The 26,347-nt window shown below is 33.4% G+C and overlaps 1 protein-coding gene across 1 annotated transcript; it reads left to right on the top strand.

Annotated features, from left to right (window-relative positions):
• Nucleotides 1–312: 312 nt before the first annotated feature.
• LOC126821108 (chromatin-remodeling ATPase INO80) lies at nucleotides 313–25,872 on the top strand. The gene is made up of 34 exons (XM_050549433.2): nucleotides 313–469; nucleotides 2,833–2,986; nucleotides 4,204–4,301; nucleotides 5,386–5,453; nucleotides 5,764–5,895; nucleotides 6,286–6,418; nucleotides 7,034–7,086; nucleotides 7,259–7,414; nucleotides 7,800–7,853; nucleotides 8,092–8,295; nucleotides 8,471–8,672; nucleotides 8,989–9,056; nucleotides 9,291–9,327; nucleotides 9,950–10,155; nucleotides 10,392–10,690; nucleotides 10,911–10,995; nucleotides 11,407–11,524; nucleotides 11,680–11,765; nucleotides 12,120–12,287; nucleotides 12,467–12,566; nucleotides 15,304–15,405; nucleotides 16,119–16,212; nucleotides 16,581–16,658; nucleotides 17,363–17,609; nucleotides 18,345–18,497; nucleotides 18,867–19,092; nucleotides 20,150–20,277; nucleotides 20,476–20,643; nucleotides 21,499–21,760; nucleotides 21,994–22,067; nucleotides 22,272–22,388; nucleotides 22,691–22,805; nucleotides 23,245–23,427; nucleotides 23,828–25,872. The coding sequence occupies exons 2-34, from the start codon at nucleotides 2,844–2,846 to the stop codon at nucleotides 23,893–23,895; spliced, it is 4,425 nt and encodes a 1,474-aa protein (XP_050405390.1). The 5' UTR covers nucleotides 313–469; nucleotides 2,833–2,843; the 3' UTR covers nucleotides 23,896–25,872.
• The last annotated feature ends 475 nt before the right edge of the window (nucleotides 25,873–26,347 follow it).

Raw genomic sequence — 26,347 nt, 5'->3', positions numbered from 1 at the left:
ATAAGCAAATAAAGAAATAATGAAAACCGTGTTTTATATGTAATAATAAAAATTTCTTAGAAAAGTATTACGAATTAATAAAGTTCGTTAATTTCCGTAAAACCGAAAGTAGAACTTAGCCTCCAATAACACAATTAAAATAAATATGATGTGTCATTATTCCTGATTGATGTGACAAAGTTAAATAGTTTTCAGACAATATATTGAACCAGCGGACCTGTCATTTCTATGATATTGATAAAGACCGGCTATTTTTCAAAATACGTTTATAACCAATTTGGTTTTGAGATGTAAACGAATAATGGCGGGAGACCCCCTGCATCGTGAGAGGAAAGTCATGACTCCGGTTTTATTTGCGGCTGCCAGCCATAGCCCGCGATTGCTTAGTATTCGCCATCTTGTTAATTCTTGTAACGAGGACTTTGGTCGGGATGCGTTGAATATTTGTTTGGGGAAAATATCTCAAAAGGTATATTTTTATGCTCAGTTACCCCTCCCAGTCCCTCCATGGAATTTATTTCGTCTGCTGTCGCAGCATTTCGATGTCATATTTCTTGAGGAAAACTTTCAACAACCTTTAAAACGCAACCGAAACTATGCATGCAAATTGTTCGATGAGAAGGCAGGCGAGTCAGTCTAGGCACAGTATTCATAGGGCCTGTTTTATAGACAGTGTGTGTTTGCCATTTTATCCGTGATCAGAAATTATTGTAAATCGCATTGTTTACATTTTTAATGTATTAATTGACGTCGGCAACTAAAAACACGTGGTTTAGGATCAGCACACAGTATTGTCTCGTGAATCTGAAATTGCACGAAATTATGCCAGGTCTAGTTATTAATAAAGTACAATGCAAGTTGTTGTCCAGAAAAGATAATAAAACCCAAAAACATAAAAATCCAATTCTTGCTTAAAAAATTATATAGATTGTCATTGATAATTGATGCCAATTATTGAATTAATTGAGCAACCATTGTGGATCATTGTCGAATCAAATCTTGGTCCTCACAACTCTTAAGGAAGGGTTTGGCATAGACCTTTAAAGGAAAAGAAACAACTGTAACAATAATTAAGTTTATACTAACAACCCAACATATAGTAGTAAAGTTTTCTGTTAGGCTATTATTCAAGTGGAATGACCAAGCTCATAGCTTGTTGTTAGGCACGGTAGTTGACTAGTTGCTTCCAAATGAAAAAGCCCGGTGAACACTACGCGACAACTTTTTAAGCGACAAGTTTGGCGACAAATGTCTGGGCAATTGAGGGGGAGTGAGCACACTATACAACGACTTTGCCGATCACACAAAATTAAAACTGTCACATGTTAAATTTCATCATATGACACCTCAAAATGCATTTTCGTGGTCAGCATATCGAATACTTCAATAAATATCGTTTTTTGTGCATGAGGCGGCGGCGTAGTTGTCTTAGTACCTGTATGAATTAATGAACCCAATTCTTGTATGTATTCATAAACTACATGAGGATAACCCCAGAAATGTTCCAGAATGTCGTAAATATAATTAGGCCTCTCATTACCAAACAAAACAGCCAAAATGGTAGAATCAAGAAGGCCACGAGAGCGATTGGCTGTCACTTTTTGTTTTCTGTCTACAGGCATGGAAAAAACAATGCTACTTCTCATAACCATCTAAAAATCCTAACTATATTATTATTGCATATATTGCTATACAATCTGAACAACAGACACGACATGTACCTGCAGAGAAGAGAAAAAAACCCAGCTAGCTACATGTATCATATAGTTTTCGAGCATTTGTAACGTATGATTGTTATATAGAAAGAACAGTCCACTAGGCCTACCATATGTATCGGACATGTTTCTTTTTTTATGGTAGTCTAACAAAATGAAGTTTACAGTTCCCACGTTTAGTTAAATTTCAATAAGTCAGCTAGGCCTAATTTACAGTACCTGAGCCATTTATATGCAAATTGCAACAGACAAAATATCTGAGAAACCTGTTATGTTTAATGTCACTTGAGGAAAATAACCAAATATGATTGGTTTAATAGGAGATTTGATTTCTTTGGTTGTTACCGAGGTGAGCTCATTATACGATTTGTTGTCGATGAAGTGACGACTTGAGCAATCATATCAAACATGTCAGATATCTGTAACAATATACAGATATCTGACATGTTTGATATGATTGCTCAAGTCGTCACTTCATCACAATATATGCATTGGCCGAGAAAGTTCATCCAGATTTTCCGGTGTGGTTCCCCCTTGTCAGTGATGCAGGACGGAGGGCCTGACAAGGACAGCTGTCTAGTCATTCGGATGAGACGAAAAACCGAGGTCCCGTGTACACATTGGCGTGCACGTAAAAGATCCCTTGACAGTTGGAATTCGATATAAGAGTAGGCCGTAGTGCCGCTGTCCGGGCAAAATTTCCCTCATAGCACACTGTATGGCGTATGCCCGTCTTCATTAGCCCAGTTCGGAGCAAAACAGTAGGACGTTAAACCCCATTTCATTTCATTTCATTTGTAACAATATATCACTAGCGACTGAGTGCACACACTAGGCGATTTTTAGATTTTTCATCGTCGGCGACAGAAATTGGCTATGTCGTCGCATAATGTGCCCAGGCTTAAATGTTTTGCAAAAATACACATTGGAAACAAAATTGTATAATTTTGACCATATGTGTTTTGTTTGTATTTTCGATAATCATATTAGCCAATTAGTGAATGTTTGAGTTTGAATGGAGTAAAATTCTTATAAACAGGCTTTTATTTTTTCTCTTTTTTTTCATCCTTCGTATGACGTTAAACTCCATTTCATTTATTCATTTTCTATTTTATAGAATCATGTAAAATGTCGACGGTCACCAACCTGGAACACAACTATGGGCAGCAGTTAGCAGAACCAGCTCATATACAGAGATTAGAGCATGCCCTCTATCTTGAACCGTTATTGGGTTACGTTGAAAAAATTATAACTGAACCTATAGCTGAAAGGTATGAATGATGTCAAGTGTATAAAAAAAATTCTAAAACAAAGTTTAAGTGTTTTGAAATTAATGCAAGCAGAGAGATAAAGAAGTGGGGTTAACGTCCACTCGACACAAACCAGGTCATTTCTGGAGGAACACATGGTTCAATTTTATTTCAATAATTCGCTTACGCATTTGGGTCTTTAGCAGTGAGTTGAAACCAGAGGACCCAGAGAAAACCCACAAGGGTGGACGGGCGACCCTACTCCTTGTCTCGTACAACCAGGGAATCAAAACCACACCCGATGACTCAATGACAGACCTTATGATACAGTGGGCATGTGCTAACCATTCGTTCATCCAACCCCCCTTAATGCAAACAATAGAGGTTCAATAAGAATGCTTATGAAGAAAAATGTTATGCCTAAATTATGAATTATTATTTTTTTAGTAATCTTTTATTGTGAGCTTCATGTACAGTGCTAAATGTGTCAATGGCCAAGATTCTTTAAAAAGAGGGAAAGAAAATGCCTATATTTGATTTTATAAGAGAGTGACTTTTACATTAAATGAAAGTTCCAGCCATTACAGACTCTTTAAATTTGATTGCTTATCCAATATTATCATAATGCAGAGCTTGAAATGCAATTGATTTTGATTTTAATTAACATATAAAGATAAGGGTGTAATGTCACAGGGTAACAGTAATCACAGTTGAGTTTATATACTAAACTATATTCGTGTGCTATAATAGCTGCTCTTCTAAAACAGGGGGGTTGGATGGCCGAATGGTTAGCACGTGAGAGCTGTATCATAATGCCTGTCATTGAGTCAACTGGCGTGGTTTCGAATCCCGGATTGTACGTGTCGAACCTCGTGGGATTTCTCCGGGTCCTCCGGTTTCCTTCCACTGCTAAAGACCCCTACATGCAAGCGAATTATTGAAATAAAATTAAACCATATGTTAATCCCGAAAAAACCTAGTTTGTGTCGAGTGGACGTTAAACCCCATTTCTCTTTTAAAACAAGAAAGTTGTTACATTGAAGAGTGTTATAGCCCATCACTGTTTACACTTACACTGAAGATAACAGCTAGCTGCCATCAAAGTCACAGCTTGGTTGTTATTTTGAAACTATTTCTATACTAGACAATGAATAGAATATAAAAAAAATCTGCAATAGTTTGTGACTTCTCCTTTCAGTTTTGATAAATGATGTTTTAAATGTATTAATTTCTTATAGTGATTTTACGGATACAGAAACAGAAGACTATCTAAAACCTTGTGTAAAAGATGACGAGGAAAATAAAATACTTAATGGTATTACGATTACCAAAGCTGGTAAGTTTAACTTGGAACATGGTGTCTCATACTTTATAAGGTTATCATAAAGGGGTTTTCCCAGATTTCACAGTGGGTTAACTATGTAAACAAAACACCAAAATGTAATAATTTAGAAAAAAAACAATATTGAGCCATTCAGAAGTGATCACCAAATTTGCACAACTGGGATAAATGACTCATTTAAGAAATTTAATTCATCAGTTGTATGACTTACTCTCTTCAACCTTATTTTATTTTATGCCCACATTTTCATGTTTTCTAATTATGCCGTCGCCCCTGTCCGTCTGTCTATCTGGACGTCCGTCCACAGTTTGTTTGTGGACACTCTACAGGTCACAATTTTTATCTGATTGTGATGAAACTTGAAATGTATGATTATAATCAAGAGATCTTGGTTCCTTTTGAAATTTCTCATATCGGACTGTAACTTCCTGGATTATGGTCTCTGATTGTCACAATTTTTACCGATTGTGATGAAACTTAAAATATATCTTTATATCCCTTGAAATATCTTAGTCGCATTTGATATTCATGCACTTTAGACCATAACTTCCTGGATTATAGCCCCTGATTGTACGAAAAATGTGGGCATATCTTGCCTGGCATCCGCTGGTTATCTGAAAGTATAATATTTCTAATGACCCAGAAAAATAAAATTACAGATACAAATTGAAGAATTAGTGACAATAAATTAATAAACTAAAATATCAAAGCATATTTTAATTGTGGTAGCATCTCACATAGTAACTATATGCTCATACTCAGGACATTTATTCACTTGTCTTACAAAAAGAGGGACTAATCATTCATAATGACCCCTACGTTTGGTATTATATAATATTTGCTTGAGCTAAAATCTCTCAAGATATGGTTTTAGGAACAAATACATGTATATGTATCTGAATAGTTTGTATTTTGAGCCCAATGGTTATGTAATTGGGCCCTCGGAAGAAGTAATTTCTATACAATATATTGACTCCAAAAGTCTGTTAACTTTGACTTCTTTCATGCTGGTAATCATAGTTTAAATCGGGCTAATATAATTAAACACAGGATACATATTTTGAATACTGTGTTACAGAGAGAAAAGCTGATAAAACCAGATTATTCAATTTTGGTAAGGTCAAGAAAAGTAGAAGATGGCTCAAGGTGAGAAATTGCATTAAAATGGAGTTATTTCCCTTTACTCTAATTTCCCTCGTCTGCCAATATGGAATGAATTGGGAAGGTGGCAGAGATGAAAGAAGACATGCCATCGAGTAAAGGATAGGATATATTAAATTTCTTTGCTCCACAAAGTACAATAATAATTGGTTTTATTGCAAGACAAAATACCCAATGTATCTGTAACAGGGACACTGATTTTACTTATGGTGAATGGTGTTGAACCACAGTAATTGTAGTTCAGTTTAGATATTTGTATATAGATTAATAAAAGATACATTTGTTTATCTTCTAGAACATACTATTGAGTGATAGTTCATCTGATGAAGATGAAGAGCGGCCAATCACTAATGAAGATTTACAGATGATGATTAAAGTCCATAAATATGAGAAAAAACATCAACTTCATTTTTATCAGGACCCAGAGGTTAGTTTATATTTTATCCCAGCTATTGCTATTATTAAATTTGATGTGTAGTTCAAATACTCTGCTATCCGAATTACTCATACTTAATTTAAAGTATTGAATATTCACTTGCAATATACGGTATTACATTTCAAAACAAACAATTATACTCCCGTACAGTTGGAATTACACAATAGGAAAATAGCTCAGACTCTTGTGCAGTGATAGAACCATCTTAGAATTAGGTCAGCCACTAATGGCAGTAGGCCTACCGGTAATAATATCTGAATTATGTAAGAATTTTATCCAATTCTTTAGCATTATATAATAGTTGCAATACATCCTAAATTTTTATTTGATAGGTTTAAAGCTTATTTGTTTTAATTCTGTCTCATTGTTTATCTGTTGCAGCTACATCAGTATCAGTATTACAGTACTGGTTTGCTTTCTAATCATGATAAATATCCTGAACATAGTAAAGCATTTGGTGGGCCAAAGAAGAAAATTTCTAAAGAACAGAAAAAACTAGAACGTAAAGTGAAGGGTTAGTATCTTATTTTCCAATTGCGACATTAAAACACATTTCTTCCTTTTTGTAAATACAACTCAAGTGAATTGAACAGAACTGTTAATTACACTAGTTGTCCTAATAATATTTTACTACTTAGTTCATATACCAGTACCAGTCTTTATACACAGATGGAAAAATTGGATTTTCTGGGCTGACGAAGAAGGGCATGTGCCATGCAGCATTCTATGAGGGAATTTTTGCTTAGACAGGTGTTTCTGGTTTCTGCCAACTCCATCTGTCAAGTGTTCTTTTCTGTGCATGGCAATGTTTACACAGCACTTCAGTTTTCTGTCCCAATATTACTTGTCAGACTTTTGTCCTGCACCACTGACAAGAGGAAACCATGCTAAAAAATTGAAAAGAACTTTCTCAGCCCACACCTGTCTGTATTGGCCTCTTGATCTTCTGTGCCTGTTTATGAGCCAGCACCTTTTTCGCAGAGCTACTGTGACTCCTTACAATCTGATGTGTTAAATCACTCACAGTCACCCAGAACCCCCAAATATTATTATGTATGCTGCTCTTAATGGGCTTATTGATGCAATAAAATCTTAACTTTATCGCTTTGATTTTTTTGTTTTTTTACAGCAAAATTAAAAAAACTGAAAAGAGAGAAGAAAATTGAAAATGGTGATCAAGAGGTATTTGGATCTGTTAACTATTTATATTAATAAACTTTTCCATAGTCATGAATATTTCTCTTTAGATATAAATTGGCATAGCTGGTACTAGATTTAATAATACTTTGTCTATAATTATTTACATTGAGATTAGAAAAATAGAAAATATTTATAAGTTTTTATTATATTCAAGGAATGTGATGAGATTGATCCTGAGGTGTTAAAGGCAATAATAGAGCATCATCAACGTGCTGGTAAATCTGGCAAGTCAAAGAAACTAACGCCAGAACAAGCAGATGTTAAACGTAAAAAGATCTGGATGTCGATAGTAAAAAAAGAAATACCAAAGGTAAGAAAATAGGCCTATATTTATGTTTGGAACTGATCAAAGTGAAATAATTATGAAATAATTATCAAAGTAAGATTGATTTTTGAAGAATTGCAAAAAAAACCCACCCAATATTTGAATGATTATATATATAAAACACTTGGAATATGTTACTTATCCTAGACCTATTTGGAATATGTTACTTATCCTAGACCTATTTCACATCTGTACATAAGTTTTTCGAGTATGTAAATCTAATGAATATATTATTATTATGCCAACAGAAACAACATAAAACTGTTATGTGAAGAGTGTAAAATGGAGAAGTCTTGGCTGTTGAATAACATGCCAACCAGCAAAGTCAGTATTTGTCTAGTTATTGTACAGTATCACTTTATGATTTCAGGTACAGAAACAAAGGGCTTCAGCCAGAAAAGAAATGTTGAATAATGCTAAAAAAGTAAGTAAGGAATTGAGATATTAATTTTGTTTCGTTAGATCTTAATGTTTACTGTCGAGTGTCAATTTTACAAAAGCAACTGAACAATTCCTTGTAGGTGTTTATGTCTAAATATTAATGACATACGTTTTATTTTTCTCACAATCAATTTTAATGAGTTTTGTTGTGGGGCGAAAAAAATTAACATGAAAAAATACGAACATGCACAAGTTTGAATTGATATTCATTGAATTTATAGTTAGCTACACAATGTATGAAAGACAGTCGTAGGGCTGCTCTTCACTCCCAGAAAACAACAAAAGAAATACCATCCCGTGCTAGAAGATTAACAAGAGAAATGTTAATCTACTGGAAAAGATTTGATAAAGTGGAAAAAGAACATCGAAAACGAGCTGAGAAAGAAGCTCTTGAACAACGAAAACTAGATATGGAATTACGCGAGGTATGTTTAATTATTTATTTCAAGTAATAATTGCTGAAACCCAAGGAATTATACCAGCCTTCTTTCTTACCACTACACATTAAGATAAATATAGATCTAGATATTTGAGTTTCGAAACTTAGATTTGTTATAACTCATTGAATAATATATATTGTAAAATTTGATTATTATCCAGGCTAAAAGACAGCAAAGGAAACTGAACTTTCTCATTACTCAAACTGAACTGTTTGCTCACTTTGTGGCACGTAAAATAACTGGTGAATCTGAAGCAGCTAAAGAGAAGATATTACATAGATTAGATGAAGAGAGTTGTATAGAGAAATCAGAAAAACGTGTTAGTGGTGGAATGTTGTATGATATAGAAGATGATGATTATGGTAATTATCGCTCAGTTTTGAATGGTTTAAATATTTTTTTGCCTTTTAATTTAATTCCAAAATGTTGGTCAGGAGTTTTCAAATTGTGTAACTTGATAAGGCATGTTGAAATTTTACAAAATGTGGGTTTCATTTACACACATTGGTGGTTGAACTAAAAGAAATGACTCTGCACAGAACCATTATTACCATTGCCCTTGTCATATTCTGTCTTTCATAACGCTTGTGGAACTTTAAGTAAAATTAAAGGATTATTATCGAGATAATTGCAGTAATATAATTATGGTATTAAAGTAGGTTTTATTTCTTTTTACAGATAGTGCTGAAATACGTAGATTAGTGTGTAAAAATGCTGAAGGTGCTTACAAAACCCATGAAACAAAAGTAAGCCAGTTATACTATTGCTTTCAAGATTTAATGGGTCAATATGCATCCTGTATACCTATAGAAACAATTTGATTAGTCCAGAAATGTTTGTGATCTAAACGCCAACTTTATACAATATCTATTTAAAAATACAATGAAATGTAATTAGCATCTGATTTAAATCCAATTGATAAGCAGCTTAACTGTTCAAATCTTAATTGATTATTAATGACACAATTATAATGTTTTCAGAGACATGAGTTTGATCGAGCAACAGGATTATTTGCTGGTACGTAATCAAAGAACTTTTTTAAATTCTATAAAATTCATGCATCGTCATGATGATTTATATGTAGGATAAACAAAACAAGTAATATCTTTTCTGTATAAACCAGCCCATTCTTTGTGATGGTCTTTTATATTCAGATGTATAAATTGTATGTATTTACAGGCGCTCGTAACATGGAAAATCTCTTTAAAAAATTACAGGAAGTTGAGGCTACTTAGTATGCGTTAAGTCGATGATCATGTTCATATAAGCAAGATAATCAAATTCAGGGGCCAATAACTTTTCTGGGAGTTAGACAAGATGAACAATTTGTTTTGTTGATGCTTTGGAATGCGATAATTTTAATTCTAACTGAAGGAGATTGATAAAACTTGGTGTATGGTTTCATTACATGTGCACTTTGACTAAATTCGATAATGAACAATTTATGCTCCAGTTAGCAGTGTGATAAACAATTTGATTGCTTGATGCTTTGTAAAAAGATAAATATGCAAGTAGTGCATATGTGGCATCTGATTATTTTGAAATTGGGGCAGGAGAAATTAGATTCACTTGTTGGCTTATGAACTTTTATTCTGGCATGTTGAGATTTTAATTTTTACTTACTGATATTTTTTTGTAGGTTCTAGTTTGGCTAACCCAGCTATAAGTACTGATGCTGAAAAACCCCAACCTTCTATATTTATTGGTAAATTAAAGGGTTACCAATTAAAGGGTATGAATTGGTTGGCTAATCTATATAATCAAGGTATAAATGGTATCCTAGCTGATGAAATGGGATTAGGTAAAACAGTGCAGACAATAGCATTCCTGGCACATTTAGCAGAGGTAATTTCTATAAGTACTATTCTGTATAATTAAATTTTGAATGGAGGATCACCTTTTTGCCTTTGTATGAGTGTCTAGATCTCGAGACATTTTTATTTTTCTCCTTTTCATTTCTAAATTGGGAATATTAATTTTATCTTTTATCGGCATAATACGATTTCTGATATATTTTATTAGGTACATAAATATACAGGAATGGAAAATTTGTATTAAGACAAATTATTATATTTTTACAGGCACAAGGTATCTGGGGCCCTTTTCTAATCATAGCTCCAGCATCTACCTTACACAACTGGCAGCAGGAATGTCAAAGATTTCTACCTAAATTTAAAGTTGTGCCATATTGGGGAAATGCTCAGGATCGAAAAATTCTTCGAAAATTCTGGGACCAGAAGTGTTTGCATACTGCTGAGGCATCTTTTCATGTTGTCATTACCAGTTATCAACTGGTTATTCAGGATGTTAAATATTTCCAAAGAATAAAATGGCAATACATGGTGTTAGATGAAGCTCAGGCTCTTAAAAGTAGTACAAGGTAATAAAATGTACCCTCTTGGTCTTGATACAAACTGCAAGCTTTTTTGATAGAGCACTTACTGCTTAATAAATTCTCAAGCTTTCAATATATTTTTGATTTGTACCTCGATTTTGTCCATTAGTGAAGAGTCAAGTTTCTGTGAATAAATGAATAGTTATTGGCCTATTTGAAAAATAGTTTCTATTTTTGATTTAGTAAATTTTTATTTGATTTACAGTGTACGATGGAAGATATTATTAGGTTTTAACTGTAGAAATCGTCTTTTACTTACTGGTACACCAATACAGAACAGTATGGCAGAGGTAGGTAGATCAAGCTTAATATTATAAAATACAAAAGTCTGAATGTTGCAATCTTTTAAATAAAACCCCAAAATATTATTAAAACTGCTTTATATTACTTCAATAGTTAATACTCCACACGAGATGCGGGACATGCTTACCATTTATGAACACCTAGTATTATTTTTTTTCATGGGATGCACATCTCTTGCTATTCTTTTAGTGAAGTTTGCCAAAATAGTCAATTGGAATTCAGTCATTGTCAATTGTGCTTGATTTTTTCATTAACGTGACTGATCAGATTAGCAACATATGTAATATACTCAAAGTATGGCAGTGTTTGAGTGTGATTATTTTTAATCAAACGAAACATTGCGAGGAGGATGATCAATGTGGTGACTCAAAAAATTACTTATTACTACTTTCTTACAGTTATGGGCCCTCCTTCATTTTATTATGCCAACTATGTTTGATTCTCATGATGAGTTTAATGAATGGTTCTCTAAAGATATAGAAAGTCATATAGAAAAACAGTCTGGTATAGATGAAAGTAAGTCATTTGTTTCTTTGCATAACTTATACCCTGTCAAATTATATATAGCAGAAAATAAAGGACCCTGTTCAATTTTATTTTACAAAATACCAGAAATGTTTACTTTACTGTAGGAATTGGTTCTTATATTTATTGTTTATTTTTTATTATAGATCAGTTGTCGAGACTTCATATGATATTAAAACCCTTCATGTTAAGAAGAGTAAAGAAGGATGTGGAGAATGAACTCTCAGATAAGGTACCTAGAAATATTTTACTGAAGTCGATTTGAGATTTTGTATCTGTTATCTATCTTGAGTTTAGTGATTTTAAGTGACAAGTAGTAGAGTAAGTGGTTACCTTAATACTTGCCTAACTTTTGTGTTTTTATTTTGCCAAAGGATCATGTGGCCAAATGACTTTCCCCAAACATCCCATTTACATAATTAATAATTCTTGTATTGCATTATCTAAAATGTCACTTCATGATAAGCTGAATAAAGTTTATTTTGAAATAAAATTGCATCATGTGGCCCTTTTTATGTGTCTTGGCTGTATCAAAGAAACAAAATATTTACATGACCTAAGAATATATATTGGTTTTTTTTTATAGATAGAGATTCTGGTATATTGTCCGTTAACTAGAAGACAGAAGATGTTATATCAGGGTATTAAGAATAAGATATCTATAGAAGATTTATTACATACAGCTATGGATAATAATACACAAGCTCAATCTACTACTAGTAGTCTTATGAATCTGGTTATGCAGTTTAGAAAGGTAAAACATATTTATACTTAAAGTTTTATCATTCATGTACCAATCAATTTGTATTTTACATTAGAATTTGACAGTTTGTTGCAGTCTGATACTCTAGATTAACTTAAAATTTATGTCGGTGAAAGATACAAAATGGTGTTAATAAACATTTGTACAAATGAAATTCATCTTTGTTGTAGGTGTGTAACCATCCAGATTTATTTGAAAGGCATGAACCCAAATCTCCTTTCTTTATGAAGATGGAACCATATTATGTTCCTAAACATATTTACAGATGTGGTAAGCATTAGTACTGTTTTATTGATTCACATAACCTGGAGAGCTGCTTTTTGATACAATTTACCATATATTACTGGGTATAAGTTTAAATGTATTACGATTTTTAAGACATAAAGTGTGGGTTGACTTTGTCACCAGGGCCCGGTTCCTAGAAAATTCTTAAAGTAAGCATGCTTCACTTTTTCTTACGTAAGAAACTTATAAAAATACCGTCCCTAGAAAATTCTCAAGACCATTCTTACGTAAGCACAAGTCAAGTATAAGTCTAAGCACATTGTGACTGGTAAAGTTTACCATAAACTGACACTGCGATGCTCTTTAACGTCACAAAAACAACTTTGGTATGCGAATTAGGCTACGTCATAAATTTGTCGTCTGCTTCATTGACGTCATATATATACTATTCAAAAAAAGTAGGGGATATTTGATTTTTAAGTGTTATTAAAGTCACCTAATGAAACTGACGAAGAAACAAATGACAAAATGAAATGAAGTTCACATTCATCGATTTATTCCAAATGATCGTTAGACTAAGTAAGGCACATACTGACCATTATAAGGGTAAAATGATACCCGGGGTCAAACAGCAAAGTTACCACAGCATCACAACCAAGTCAGTAACGGGTAAATCCTCCTCTGTTTGCCAAACAAGCATTGATCCGACGTGGCATACTCCTAATGAGACGTCTAAGGTCATTTTGGTCCAGATTGTCCCATTCCTGTTGCAACGCAGCAGCAAGTTCTTGGACATTGGCAGGACGTTGTTGACGTTGACGTAACCTCTGTCCAAGCATGTCCCAGACATGCTCGATGGGGGAGAGGTCGGGACTCAGTGCTGGCCAAGGTAATGTGGTGATGTTCTGTTGTTGGAGGTAACCTGTAACGATCCTGGCCCTGTGACATCTTGCGTTGTCATCCTGGAAGATGAAACGGCGGCCATGACGTCGTGCGAACGGCACAACATGGACTGCCAAGATGTTGTCCCGGTAGTACTGGCCTGTAACACGCCCTGCAACAACATGTAAAGCCGTTCTTCCAGCAACAGTGATGCCTCCCCACACCATAACAGATCCACCCCCAAATCGATCATGTCTGATGACGTTAACGTCTTGGAAGCGCTCGTTTCGACGACGCCACACCCTCCTACGTCTGTCCCAAAAATCAACAGTGAACCTTGACTCATCTGAAAACATCACATTGCTCCAGCGTCGATTATCCCAGTGTTGACGATCCCTACACCAACGACGTCTTGCCTGAATGTGATGATCTCTCAAACAAGGGATCACGCGAGGACGTCGGGCGCGAAGGTGACCCCTATGCAGTCGATTCCGAATCGTCTGGCCACTCACTCTCACACCAGTGTCTGTTTGAAGACGAGCGCTGATCTGATTTGCTGTGATGACACGATTTCTCAAGGCCAAGGTACGGATAAATCGATCCTGGGCTTGAGTTGTCGCCCTTGGTCGACCTGAGCGTGGTCTGTCCTGTACAGATTGTGTATCACGGTATCTGGACCATAGCCTGCTTATGACAGACTGAGAAACATTCATCGTCCGCGCCACAACCGCCTGTGTTGTGCCGATCTGTAGCATGCCAAGGGCATGTAACCTTGGGTAAGCCGACGCATATCAAAATTTGTTTTCTGGTCACTAAAACAATTAAACTGATGTTTCCACCCTGGAATTCAATGCCACAATGACTGTAACATTCAAAGTCAGAGTCGTGCAAATCTTGGGTTGGACCCCCATGATGATCCCAAGCATCACCTGCATTCCATGCGGTAGCTATTGGTGCGTTTGGGCGTCACATGTAACTGGAAATGTTTCTTCTGTTAGGTTCTATAGTGACTTTTTTCGTAGTCATTTGCATATTTTAGTATTATGCCCCCAAAATCAAATATCCCCTACTTTTTTTGAATAGTATATATAATATGGTTGATTTATATGCATTTGACATGTCCCCTATACACATACAAAATGTGACACAAGATAAAAAAACCGCAGTCACATACAAACTAACTGAATAATTGTGAGAGCGCCTGATCTTAAGTAGCCCGTGTGTTTGTAGCCTATTGTTTACTAATTGGCGAAAAAATAAAATGGTTTCAGGGTAGAAGCGAAATTTTCTATAGCATTCTTAATTTCTTCTGGAGAAGGATTTTCTCTGCCTTGTAATTGTCTCATTGGTATCAAAAGTTGTCGGAAATGCCGTCGAATAACTCTACGGTCAGCCATCTTTTTGAAGTGGAAACAGACTTAAGGTTGGTAAGCAAGCCGTATACCTTGCTTGGGACTTGTGCTTAGATTGACTATGTTTAAGAACGAAGTTGTGCTTAAGTTTTTTCTTGGAACGCATAATAACGTTCTTGTGCTTACAATGAAGTCTACTTAAAATCTAAGCACATGAACGTTCTTAAGAATTTTCTGGGAACGCAAAATAAGGTAAGTTTACTTAAATGCAAAGTCTACTTAAATCTAAGCACAAGAACGTGCTTAAGAATTTTCTAGGAATCGAGCCCTGATGGATTTAGGCGATAGTTTAAGAGAAATGTTAATTTTTTTTAAAAATTTTTTTTTTACACCTTCTTCTATATACATGTATAATTTGATGCAGAGTGTAAGGTTAATGCTTGACTTCAGAGTAAAATATTATTGAAAGAAAATTTATTTGTTTTGTGCTAACTGTATCATTTATACATATTTGCTGTAATGACTTGAGCTATTTTAATGTTTTTCAGGTATATTAGAACATGCGTTACCTAGTAAAGCTAAGATAATCTACAATCTGTTGTATATTCATTCACCTCATCATATACACTCTTCTCTCACTTCACAAACAAGTATGTACACTCAAGACATTTTATCAATACCTGTCATGGAATATGCACAATTTTGATTAATTGTAATAATATATTTCAAGTCTATAGCAATATAATGTTTAGTTCTGTGGAGTCTCGATAAACAGTCACTCGAGTCCGTGGTGAACAGTGTTTTGTTTAAAATGTCATAGCTTAAAAATTGAATCTGAATTAAGAACAACACAAATACTATGATTTAAAATCCTAATTTATTTTCAAGTTCAGAGGTCACTGTGGATAAGTGGGAAAGACACTGGCTCGCTAGCCTGGAGGTCAGGTGTTCAATCTCTGCATTGGCCTAGAAAGTTGAAAAAGTTCATCCAGATTTTCCGGCGTGGTTCCCTCTTGTCAGTGATGCAGGACGGAGGGCCTGACAAGGACAGCTGTATAGTCGTTAGGATAGGACGAAAAACCGTCCCGTGTACACATTGGCATGCATGTAAAAGATCCCTTGACAGTTGGAAATTGATATGAGTAGGCTGTGGTGCCGCTGTCAAGGCAAAATTTCCCACATAGTACATTGTATGGCGTATGCCCGTCTTCATTAGCCTAGTTCGGAGCAGAACATTAGGACATTAAACCCCATTTCATTTCATATCGTTTATTTTCAAGTTCATAAATACTGTGATTTAAAATCTTGATTGAGTTGGTTTTGTATGTTTAGATGATTATAGTTTTATTTGTTTTTATTTCAGATGGTCATGTAAATAGTGCTTTCTCTTTTCTACGTTTTATTGATATGTCACCAGCTGAGATGTATTCTTACATGTTTGGTGGACTTTTAGTAAGGTAATATACATCTTCTTTATAATACCCCGTGGAATAACTGGCTGTGACATAAATTCACTTAGATATTGAAATATTATAGCATCCATTCACTTGTCTCGACTTGGGTCTTGTTAAGTCTGTGGCTAGTGTATAAACTATATACTGTGTAGTGTGTGATACTCATCGTAAAATACAATGTTGAGAGGTACAGTCCTTTGATCTTGATCTATTTTCTTAAGACAATGTAAAGCAAGGTCTGACCACATTATTGCCATAAAAAAAGCCTCCTTTGTTTTAGACTTTTGTTATAAATTGTAAAGAAAACTAGCAGAGGATGATAACTTTATGAATCTGATCTATTGTCAAACTGTATAATTTTTGTATTGTAGATGGTTAGGTTTATTTTTATGGTTAAAGATGGCATATCGGATACACCATGATATTGTATGGAGAGAAGATTCTCACAGGTAAGATATAGTTTAATTTATACACTGGGGACCATGCTTGTCGAGATCTTCAGTCTCTGATGGGGAAAACATGGTTAAAGATTTGTTAGCTGCAACTCATTGGTGATTTTAAACCAGGAGAGTGTGTTCTCACCGGCTAACTATTTTGACGTACGTTTGTGGTTAATTTCACATTTGCATGTCACACAGGAGATTGCCATTTTCATCAGGTGGTGATATGTCTTTAGTAGGTGGATATCTTTAACAATTTAATAATCATTCAGATAGCCAAGTTATGACAGCTGTGAGAATAAACATATATTTAGCAGACAGATTTTTCACCCGATCATTGCATTGTGATAAGAGTTAATTCAGCAAACCTGATCATTAAAGTAGCAATATTGATATTAATTTATTAAAACAAACAAGGTTCAGTTTCTGCATGTCCAGAGTTAACATATACTACCGGTATATTACAACTTCATTCCTAAATTAGTTGGCTACCAAAATATACTACCGGTATATTATGGTCATTCCTAAATTAGTTGGCTACCAAAATCAGCGATAAACAATGGATATAATTAGATAATATTGCAAGCAACAGAGCTTTAACTGTTAGAAATTCTCTGCAACATATTCAATGATTAGTACAATTAAAGGCTGTTAAATGAGAAATCATTCTGACTTACTGTCACTTTAATATTTTATTTTTCTATTTTTTTTAGCCCTAGCTCCAACAAGTGCTTTCTAATGAATCCTATTCAAGTCACCTATTTTCCTAATGTAGCAGAGAGTCGGAATTTAAAAAAAATGGTGTTCATAAATCCTTGTTCCTCATTCCGAGCACATGATGAGCATATCTTACATTATATACCAGAAACAATAGCACATCGACAAGTCAGATTAAAAAACAAACGAGATCATATGGCAGCTACACGGCAATTGATGAGTCCACCAAAATCTCCTACTAAAGTAAGTTAACATTATAATTAATATAGAGGCCATTACGGCCATTGTAACCATGTGGTTAGCATGTTAGACTTGACAGGGTTAACACCAATGGAAAGTGTGACTAGTTGTTCGGACAATAACAGGTCCCTTTTAAAAATTGGTAGTTGAAATTATAGGCAGAGTTGATTAAGACACCAATCAAAATTATATCAGTATATTTCTAATGACGTGGAGAAGTAAAAAATGTTGACTCGCTTCCAATCTGATTAAAACACAGATCCTATTTTGTTTTATTTTTTTATAGTTCAAAATTTCAGTCTACTTGTCTTTACTACATTAGGATCTGGAAGAGTTGTTACATAACCAGCGTTCTGCATTTATGTGAGGGATTAGCCAATGAAACGGTCTGTTACGGCAAGTTTTTGGTGTGAGTTGCACGGAACTGTGGTAACCCACTAGAAACATCAGCGCTGATTGGTTAATTAATTGTCTACCTTCATAGGGTCAAAAGCCACTTGTGTGACCTGACACGACCTCCCTCTACAACTGGTCAGATCTTCATGTAGTAGAGGCCATCAAAAGTATAAAAAAAAACCAAAGTAAATATAGATCTGTATTCTAATCAGATTGACTCACATCTTTCTGAGCTTCACTTGAAGTATCTTTTGAAATATGTTTTTACATCAGATTTATTTTCCAAATGATGGTTTTGTATTTAGAAATATATCTTTAAATCAAATTAACGTTTTTTTGCAGAGTCTTTCACATTCACCTAAGAAAGTTGGACACCCTATAACTCCTATGGAAGAAATCTCTCTACCTATACATCATCATAGGTTACGACCAGAACGATATTTTACACTACAACCTACAGATTATCCACCTTTTCTATATAACTGTATACCTAAGGTAAATATCAATTTGATATTATCACTGTACGTTTTTAGTATGTTCCTACATTATTAATTGTGACCTTATTGAGAGACAAAATAGAGGTATTACTCAAGACTCTAAATTAATATGTATATTTAGCAATCAGCATGATTAAAAACAGATTGATAATGACATTTTATTCTGGCTTGCATAGGCTTACTGTCTCTGTAATTAAACATATGTACCAGTAAATGATTTATAAACAAATTATTTGTATTTTTTGGTAATTCTTCTGAGTTATAGTATTTTATACTTTTGATTAAAAAAAATACTGTTACTCATTTTGACTTGATTCTGTATAAAATTTAACAATTGAAATTATTTTGACTACTCTCATTACTAAAGGTTCAAGCTGCTTCTAGTTCATGGTGGTGTGAAGATAGAAGTGCAGCATGGCAGATAATGAAAGCTAATCTATGTGGTACATTAGATGGTAGAAATAGTTTATGGTATGGTACACCAGAAATAAGAGAAGAAGTTAAATGGTCTAACTACTATTTTACCAGTCCTACTCTAGGTGGTATACATAGTGTTAAACCTAAACATGGTTGGTCAGGCATCTTTATACCAGGTACAAATATATATTATAAACTACAATCTTTAAAATATTTCCAGCAATTGTGAAATCTGGGGACCGAAATTCTCTCTGGAACTGATTTGTCTTTTATTGATACCGTTATTACACATCGGACACAAAGATGAAAACACCAGTTTCTAGTTGATCAGTGCTTGTCATTTTCTCAGACACAATTAAAATCATTATTTCTAAGCCTAATTTCCAGAGGTATTTGAAGTATTCACAAACATAGGACAAGTAATTAATTTTTTCTTTCCTGTAAGCATAACCAGACATTGAGTATGGATGAAAATATTTAAAGTTCATCTATAATTATGTTCTGGAAGATTAAAACCAGCTTTATAGATTCAGTGATCTTTATTTTTTTATAAAGGTTACTCGCTTAAAAAGCTACAATAATACGCAACATGCAAGTTCTGAGTAATGATTGGTGTTATTAATGTTTTTTATTGTGTTATTAGTGATGTTATTACTTTGGGTAATAATGTTTTGTTCAACCCGTTTGCACTTGGTAAATGTAAATAATCAGTAAAAAAAATAAGAGAAAAGATGTGTTTTTTATATTGAGTTTTTGTCACTCATTTTTGGAACCACCCAAAACTAGACCGCTTAAACTGCTGGAGTAAATAGCACTAGAGGGGGTCACGCTGGCTAAGTAGGTAAGACAAGGCTCGCTATCCTGGAGGTCGGGTGTTCGATCCCTGCATTGGCCGAGAAAGTTCATCCAGATTTTTCATTGTGGTTCCCCCTTGTCAGCATTGCAGGACGGAGGTCCCGTGTACACATTGGTGTGCACCTAAAAGATCCCTTGACTGTTGGAATTCGATATAAGCGTAGTGCCGCTGTCCAGGCAAAATTTACCTCATAGCACACTGTATGGCCTATGCCCAGATTGGAGCAGAACAGTAGGACATTAAACCGATTTCATTTCATTTAATAGAACTGGAACTAGTTTACATATATTCAGTTGACTTAGGTGGTTAGAAGTAGCAGTAGATTCAGCTGCTCTAAGAGCTTATGGCTTAAAGTTAAAACTGTTTTTTTTTTTCAGATAAAGAAAGTTTGGTAACAGATGCTGGTAAACTGTTTGTATTAGATTCTCTGCTACAGAAGTTAAAGCGCGAAGGTCATAGAGTTTTAATTTATTCACAGATGACAAGAATGATTGACTTATTAGAGGTAAGAGACAATATCATTGTTCTGCTTGTGATGAATCTTATGTCATTTTGACATCAAATTTGATAGCCCTGAAAGTTACAATAGAGCTATGTAGTAAAATCTTTAATTTACTTGTAAGTTTTACTTGCCTTTCTGAAATGGAACCCAAATCTGCATCTATTTAGAAATTCTTTTTAATGAATGTAATATATATTGTAGGAGTACATGTGGCACAGAAAACATACATATATGAGATTAGATGGATCATCAAAGATATCTGAACGTAGAGATATGGTAGCAGACTTCCAAACTAAAGCTGACATATTTGCTTTCTTGTTGAGTACAAGAGCTGGTGGATTAGGTATTAATCTTACAGCTGCTGATACTGTAAGTATTCCTCTTTAATTTCAACAGACAAAACAAATGCATCATACAGTTTCAGTTATTTAAAATCTAGACAAAAAAAATGCACTATACAGTTTAAATTTCTAGACAAAAAAAAATGCACTATACAATTTGAATTAATCAAATTCTAGACAAATGCACTAAACAGTTTGAATTAAATTCTAGACAAATAAAATGGGTCACACCGTTTGAATTATTCTAGACAAAGCGAATGTTCTATACAGTTTAAAGTATTTAATTTTTAGACAAAACAAATGGGTCATACAGTTCAAATTATTTAAATTGTAGGCGAAACAAATGGGTCATACAGTTCAAATTATTTAAATTGTAGGCGAAACAAATGGGTCATACAGTTTAAATTTTTCTAGACAAAGCAAATGGGCTGTACAGTTTAAAGTATTTAATTTTTATACAAAAAAAATGGGATATACAGTTTAAAGTATTCTAGACAAAGTAAATGGGCCATACAGTTTAAAGTATATAATTTTTAGACAAAACAAATACACCATACTGTTTAAATTATGTAAATTCTAGACAAAGCAAATGGGCCATACATTTTTCTCGAGAGATAAGGGATACAAAGTATTATTTATATTGTATGATGATTAGGTTAGATGATCTCTTTAAATCTGGATGTAACTGGATGTAAATTAAAAATTGTGAAACAAAACCATCCAGACAAACGTAAAAGCTGTTCTACTTGATAGAGATAATTAAAATTGTTCAGTAAACAGAAGGCAATAAAGTAGCATTATTATTACTACAGTAACTATTACTTTATTAATAATCTGTATTTGATTTGGTTTTCTAATGATCAATGTTTTATATTTATTGTAGGTAATATTTTATGATAGTGATTGGAATCCTACAGTAGATCAACAAGCTATGGATAGAGCACATCGTTTAGGTCAAACTAAGCAAGTAACAGTATATAGACTCATCTGTAAAGGTACTATAGAAGAGAGAATTGTACAAAGAGCCAAAGAAAAAAGTGAGATTCAGCGAATGGTTATATCTGGGGGTAATTTTAAACCAGATACTCTTAAACCCAAAGAAGTAGTTTCACTTCTTATAGATGATGACGAAATGGAGCATAAATGTAAGTAGTACTATTTGTTATTGTTAGTTGAGGGTTGTCATACATGTGATTCCTATAGATGGAACTGCTTATCTTTTATTTTATAGGTCAACATTCAAAAATATTCCAGCCAAAAAGGGAAATAACCCTTGTTAAAATTGTATATGATTCAGAATTTCCTTATGGGAACAAAAATGTACACATTAACAAGGTTTGACTGCAATTTCCTTAAGGAGTGCTTTTAATGTTTGTAGTGAAAGTTCGTCAAACAGAGAAGAAAATCAAGAGAACATACAAAGATGATCGTAAAAGAAAACGGGAATATAAGGTAATTCTTTAAAATTTAGATAAATGTCATTCAAGATCAATGTCTAAACGGTTCTTCAGCTCATATACACCGTATATCATTGACATTATGCAACATGCAATTAATGTGAGTTTTGTATTTTGATATTAAGATTGGATGAAATCATTTAGATTTATATTATTACCAATAATACATCATATTAAATGGTTTCTGTTTATATTTCAGAAAAGAGAAGGGAAAAAATCAAAATTAGAAGAGAATAATGTAACTGTACCAGCTATTGATAATGAATCTGTAGCTAGTGTAGATTCTATTTCTATACCAGCTAGTCCTCAAAGTGTGGTTAGTATACTTATAAATAATATATCGGTTGAGCTATCCAATCAACAAGTAAATACAGATAGACAACTCATAGTTTGTGTAATAGTATGATGGTTTTACCAATGATTTAGGGTAGTTAGAGGGAGTTTAATACTCAGTCTGTGCTTGCATATCTGGGCTTTAAAACATTAGTGATACGCTCGTACCTTTGTCTTATTCCTAAAATAAGATGCATTGCTTAATAGCTAAAAAATACTTCTGTTCTGTGAAGCTGTTACACAAAACAATGTTATTTGTATTAATGGTAATGTTATATATTCTAGATGTCTGTAGGAAGTGAATTAACACCATCAGTTATATCTACAGCTATATTAGATGATAGTAGTAATGATGGTGGTCTTGTTATAGTGGATGATGCTCATTCTTCTTATTCACCAGGTAACTTTTATACACACCATTTGTATCTGTTAAAAGGATCTAGAAATAAGCATCTCTATGACTTGCATCAGATGAAAATTTATACTGAAATTTTGCTCCTCATCAAAATCCTCCTCTTACATTGTTTGCAAACCTGAAAATGACCGAGCTATTGTGATGTTTAGCCGTACCCTATTTCTTGTTTTTATAATGTTTGTAATAGAATGAATTTCATACAATATGGAACACAAAAAGTAAAATTAAGTGTTTGTTGGATTCATATTGTTTAAACTAAAAAAAAACCTAAAATTTAATGTACTGTTCTAACTTTTGAATGTTATTTTCCCAGTTTAATTTATTGGGGGGTTATTATTTGTGAACGGAATCACAGAATGTTTATTAGTATTTCAAATAATGTATTTCTGCAGTTATTTTAAATAATGTTCCTGATTTATTTCAGTTTCCACGCCAACACCGATACCAAAGAAAGGACGAGGTAGAGGACGACCAAAGGGTTCTGGTGTTGGGAGGAAACCTCGAGGCCGTGGGGGAAAGAAAGCTATGACTGCAGCAGAGATAGCAGGAGCTCAAGCTGGTTTAACAGCAGCCTATGCAGCTTATGGTTATAACTTTACTGGGACAGGTAAGTTTACTGAAGAAAAGATAGCCATTTGCAAAATTGCTAGCCCGATAAGCACCAAAACTTTAGATTGGTGTATTCATCTCTTGTCAAACCATAGATAAAACAGTATAGAATATTACTCCACAGCAAAAATTAGTTCACATTTGCAAAATTCTTTATTATTATGTTAGACTGTCTATAAAATTATGAAATAAAAGTAACTGTGAGTGTTTGTCATGTTCACTGTATTTCTTGTTTGCCTTATTTTGTGTTTCAATGTCGATTTTCCTTTTTCGGTGGTAAATTATTACGTGGGAAACACTTTATATTTGTTGTATATACAACATAGATATTTAACTATTGATTTATTTATTTATTTAAGTATTCATTTGGTTATGCTTATTATTTAATTCTATTTCAGGTACGAGTAATTCACCTAGAGCTTCAGGTTCTTTACCACCATCTGGACGTACTACACCTACAGTCTAATTTGTCCAGTCTTTTCTTGCCACCACTGCTATTAATATTATTTATAAAATGTTCAAATTTATTAATATTTTTAAACAGTTTTGTATTGAAATATTCTCATTATCCATTATATTGTTACAAGTACATTATCAGTTATATAACAATAATTACAAAGTCATACAATTTATGTCATTTGCTTTTTTTTCAGACAGTTTCTTATTATTCAGTTATTTGACACTAAAATATACTCAAATTGATTATTTCACATTTCATTATGAAAACAAAATATCAGTTATGAATAATCTCCCAGCTTGGATTAAAAAAAGGTTCCTCAAAACATTTTACCAAACACTTAAGTTGACAGTGGCTTGTTTATATTGTATTCAGAGGATGTCAGATGTGAAATTTTCATTGCATCATATACATGTATTTGTAAATACTGAATGGAATTGAACCAGGATATTCCTTTAGTTCGCAAGGGATTTAAATCCTTCAATTAACGATCAGTGGCTTTAAGCACTTTGAATAGTACTTTTAGCTAAGAGAGTGCTATGCCATCAGCTGTATTATACACATATATTCTACCGTACTTAAAAATTGATGCTGGTTTTCAATTAATTTGTTATGCTACTTGTGTAAAAATGGTTGGTTTTCATATGCAATATGGTAATTTGATGTAAAATGCTGATAATATGATTCAGGGAGTATTATGCTATGCAGCATGTTTTCTTTAGTCTTGAACTTTAATAGCACAATTGATCGAAACAATTTTAGTCTTTCAAACAAGAGGGTCTTTCAATGTTGATCCCTGGTACTAATATCTATTTGAGGTGATTTTATTATCAAAACTGCTGAGTATATTACTTTGTGTGTGATTTCAGACAACGCTCTAATTTTATTAGAGAAATGTGAAATCTAGCACTGCAAAGAAAAATGGGACCATGGGTATAACTGTATACAAAATACTGTTCACAAACAAATTACAGTCAATTTATTTTAGCAATGTATACCTGTTTATTCGAATATAAATTCTTTACTAATATTTTAAACATAAAATAAGTCTGGCACTTCAGTGATATGAACCTTTCATGATTTTATGATGTCTAAATTTCTTATTTTATGAAAACCCAATTCATATCTGCTCCTAATTGTCTAGATGAGGTTATATTCCACTTAATGACACCTTATTTCAAACCAAGAAAAATACCTCAAACTGAATCAATTTAAAAATTTTAACGCTATTGTCCTTATAACTCTATATAAATCATTTGTTAGAATACTTTAGTACATTTTAAATTTCTTTCTTTCTTACAATTTCAAACAAATAGATCATTTATGATTCATATATTTAGACCAGAGTTAGCAGTTAATGAGGTCATATATCGTTATCCCCGGTTGTACGTGACAAGGAGTAGGGTTACCTGTCCAACCTCGTTGGTTTTCTCCGGGTCCTCCAGTTTCCTCCCACTGATAAAGACCCCTATGCGCAAGCGAATTATTGAAATAAAATTAAACCATATGTTAGTCCCGAAATGACCTAGTTTGTGTCGAGGATGTTAAACCCCATTTCTCTCTCTCTCTTATATATAGTTAATTGAAATATTAAGAAAAGTTGTCCAATTTTTAAATTGTACTGAGTATTCAGTAAGATTGTGTTGACCTTCCATTTTCCAATGGAAGATTAAATATTGAGGTTCTATATTTTTTGATATTGCTGTTTGCAGTGTTGTCAGTGTTTTTGTTTTATTATTAAAGTGTATATCTTTTTTAATAAAATGTGATTGTATATAAAGAAAGTGAGTTTAATATAATCTTGTTATGTAGATATGTACATATTTAATACTATATGCACTATATATAGGTATTATATGGATGCACACAATATGTTGTTTATAAGTGAATTATGTAGTTATTATTATCATGTCAAATGTTTTATTCATTTGATATACCGGTATATAAATATATATAAAATGCAAATAAAAAAATTAAAAATGAAAATATCAGTAGCTACTTTCTTTATTTGAATCAATGCAAAACTGATCCTCAAATATAAAGGTTAACCACCACCCAGCTCCGTTGATTTAATGCAGTTTTGCAGATGAAGTATTTGTTTCAAAGGCTGACTTTCGAAGTAACATGTACTATGCCACCAATACCAACTTCCATTAGTATGTCAGTGAGTCTATTTTCCAATGAAAATAATAAAAGTTGATTTTTGTCTGCCATCTTCGAAAAACAGAAAATCTTATATATTATTATTTCATGCTTTTAGGTATTTGCGGTTGCTCGATGGAAATTAAACAAGAGTTGAACCCCTTTAATCGTGTGTTCTAAATAAAACTAAAACATATTTTTGCTCACCGTATATTGAAGTACACAGTTCCTCGTTCTATACACTCTTGCGTGTGTGAGCGAGCAACAGGGACATTTACGTTGACGCAAGTTATTGTAATCATGTCACTAAACAGCTGTG

This window comes from Patella vulgata, chromosome 5 (genome assembly GCF_932274485.2).
Source record: "Patella vulgata chromosome 5, xgPatVulg1.2, whole genome shotgun sequence".
Taxonomy (NCBI): domain Eukaryota; kingdom Metazoa; phylum Mollusca; class Gastropoda; family Patellidae; genus Patella; species Patella vulgata.
Note: the sequence above shows the minus strand (reverse complement) of the source record. Positions and strands in the feature narration are given on the sequence as shown.

Coding starts and splice junctions, on each gene's coding strand:
- LOC126821108 (XM_050549433.2), top strand. CDS start 2,844: ATGTCGACGGTCACCAACCTGGAACACAACTATGGGCAGCAGTTAGCA. Junction 7,415..7,799: donor TAAAAAAAGAAATACCAAAG/GTAAGAAAATAG, acceptor TTATGATTTCAG/GTACAGAAACAAAGGGCTTC. Junction 15,406..16,118: donor TTCTCTCACTTCACAAACAA/GTATGTACACTC, acceptor TTTTTATTTCAG/ATGGTCATGTAAATAGTGCT.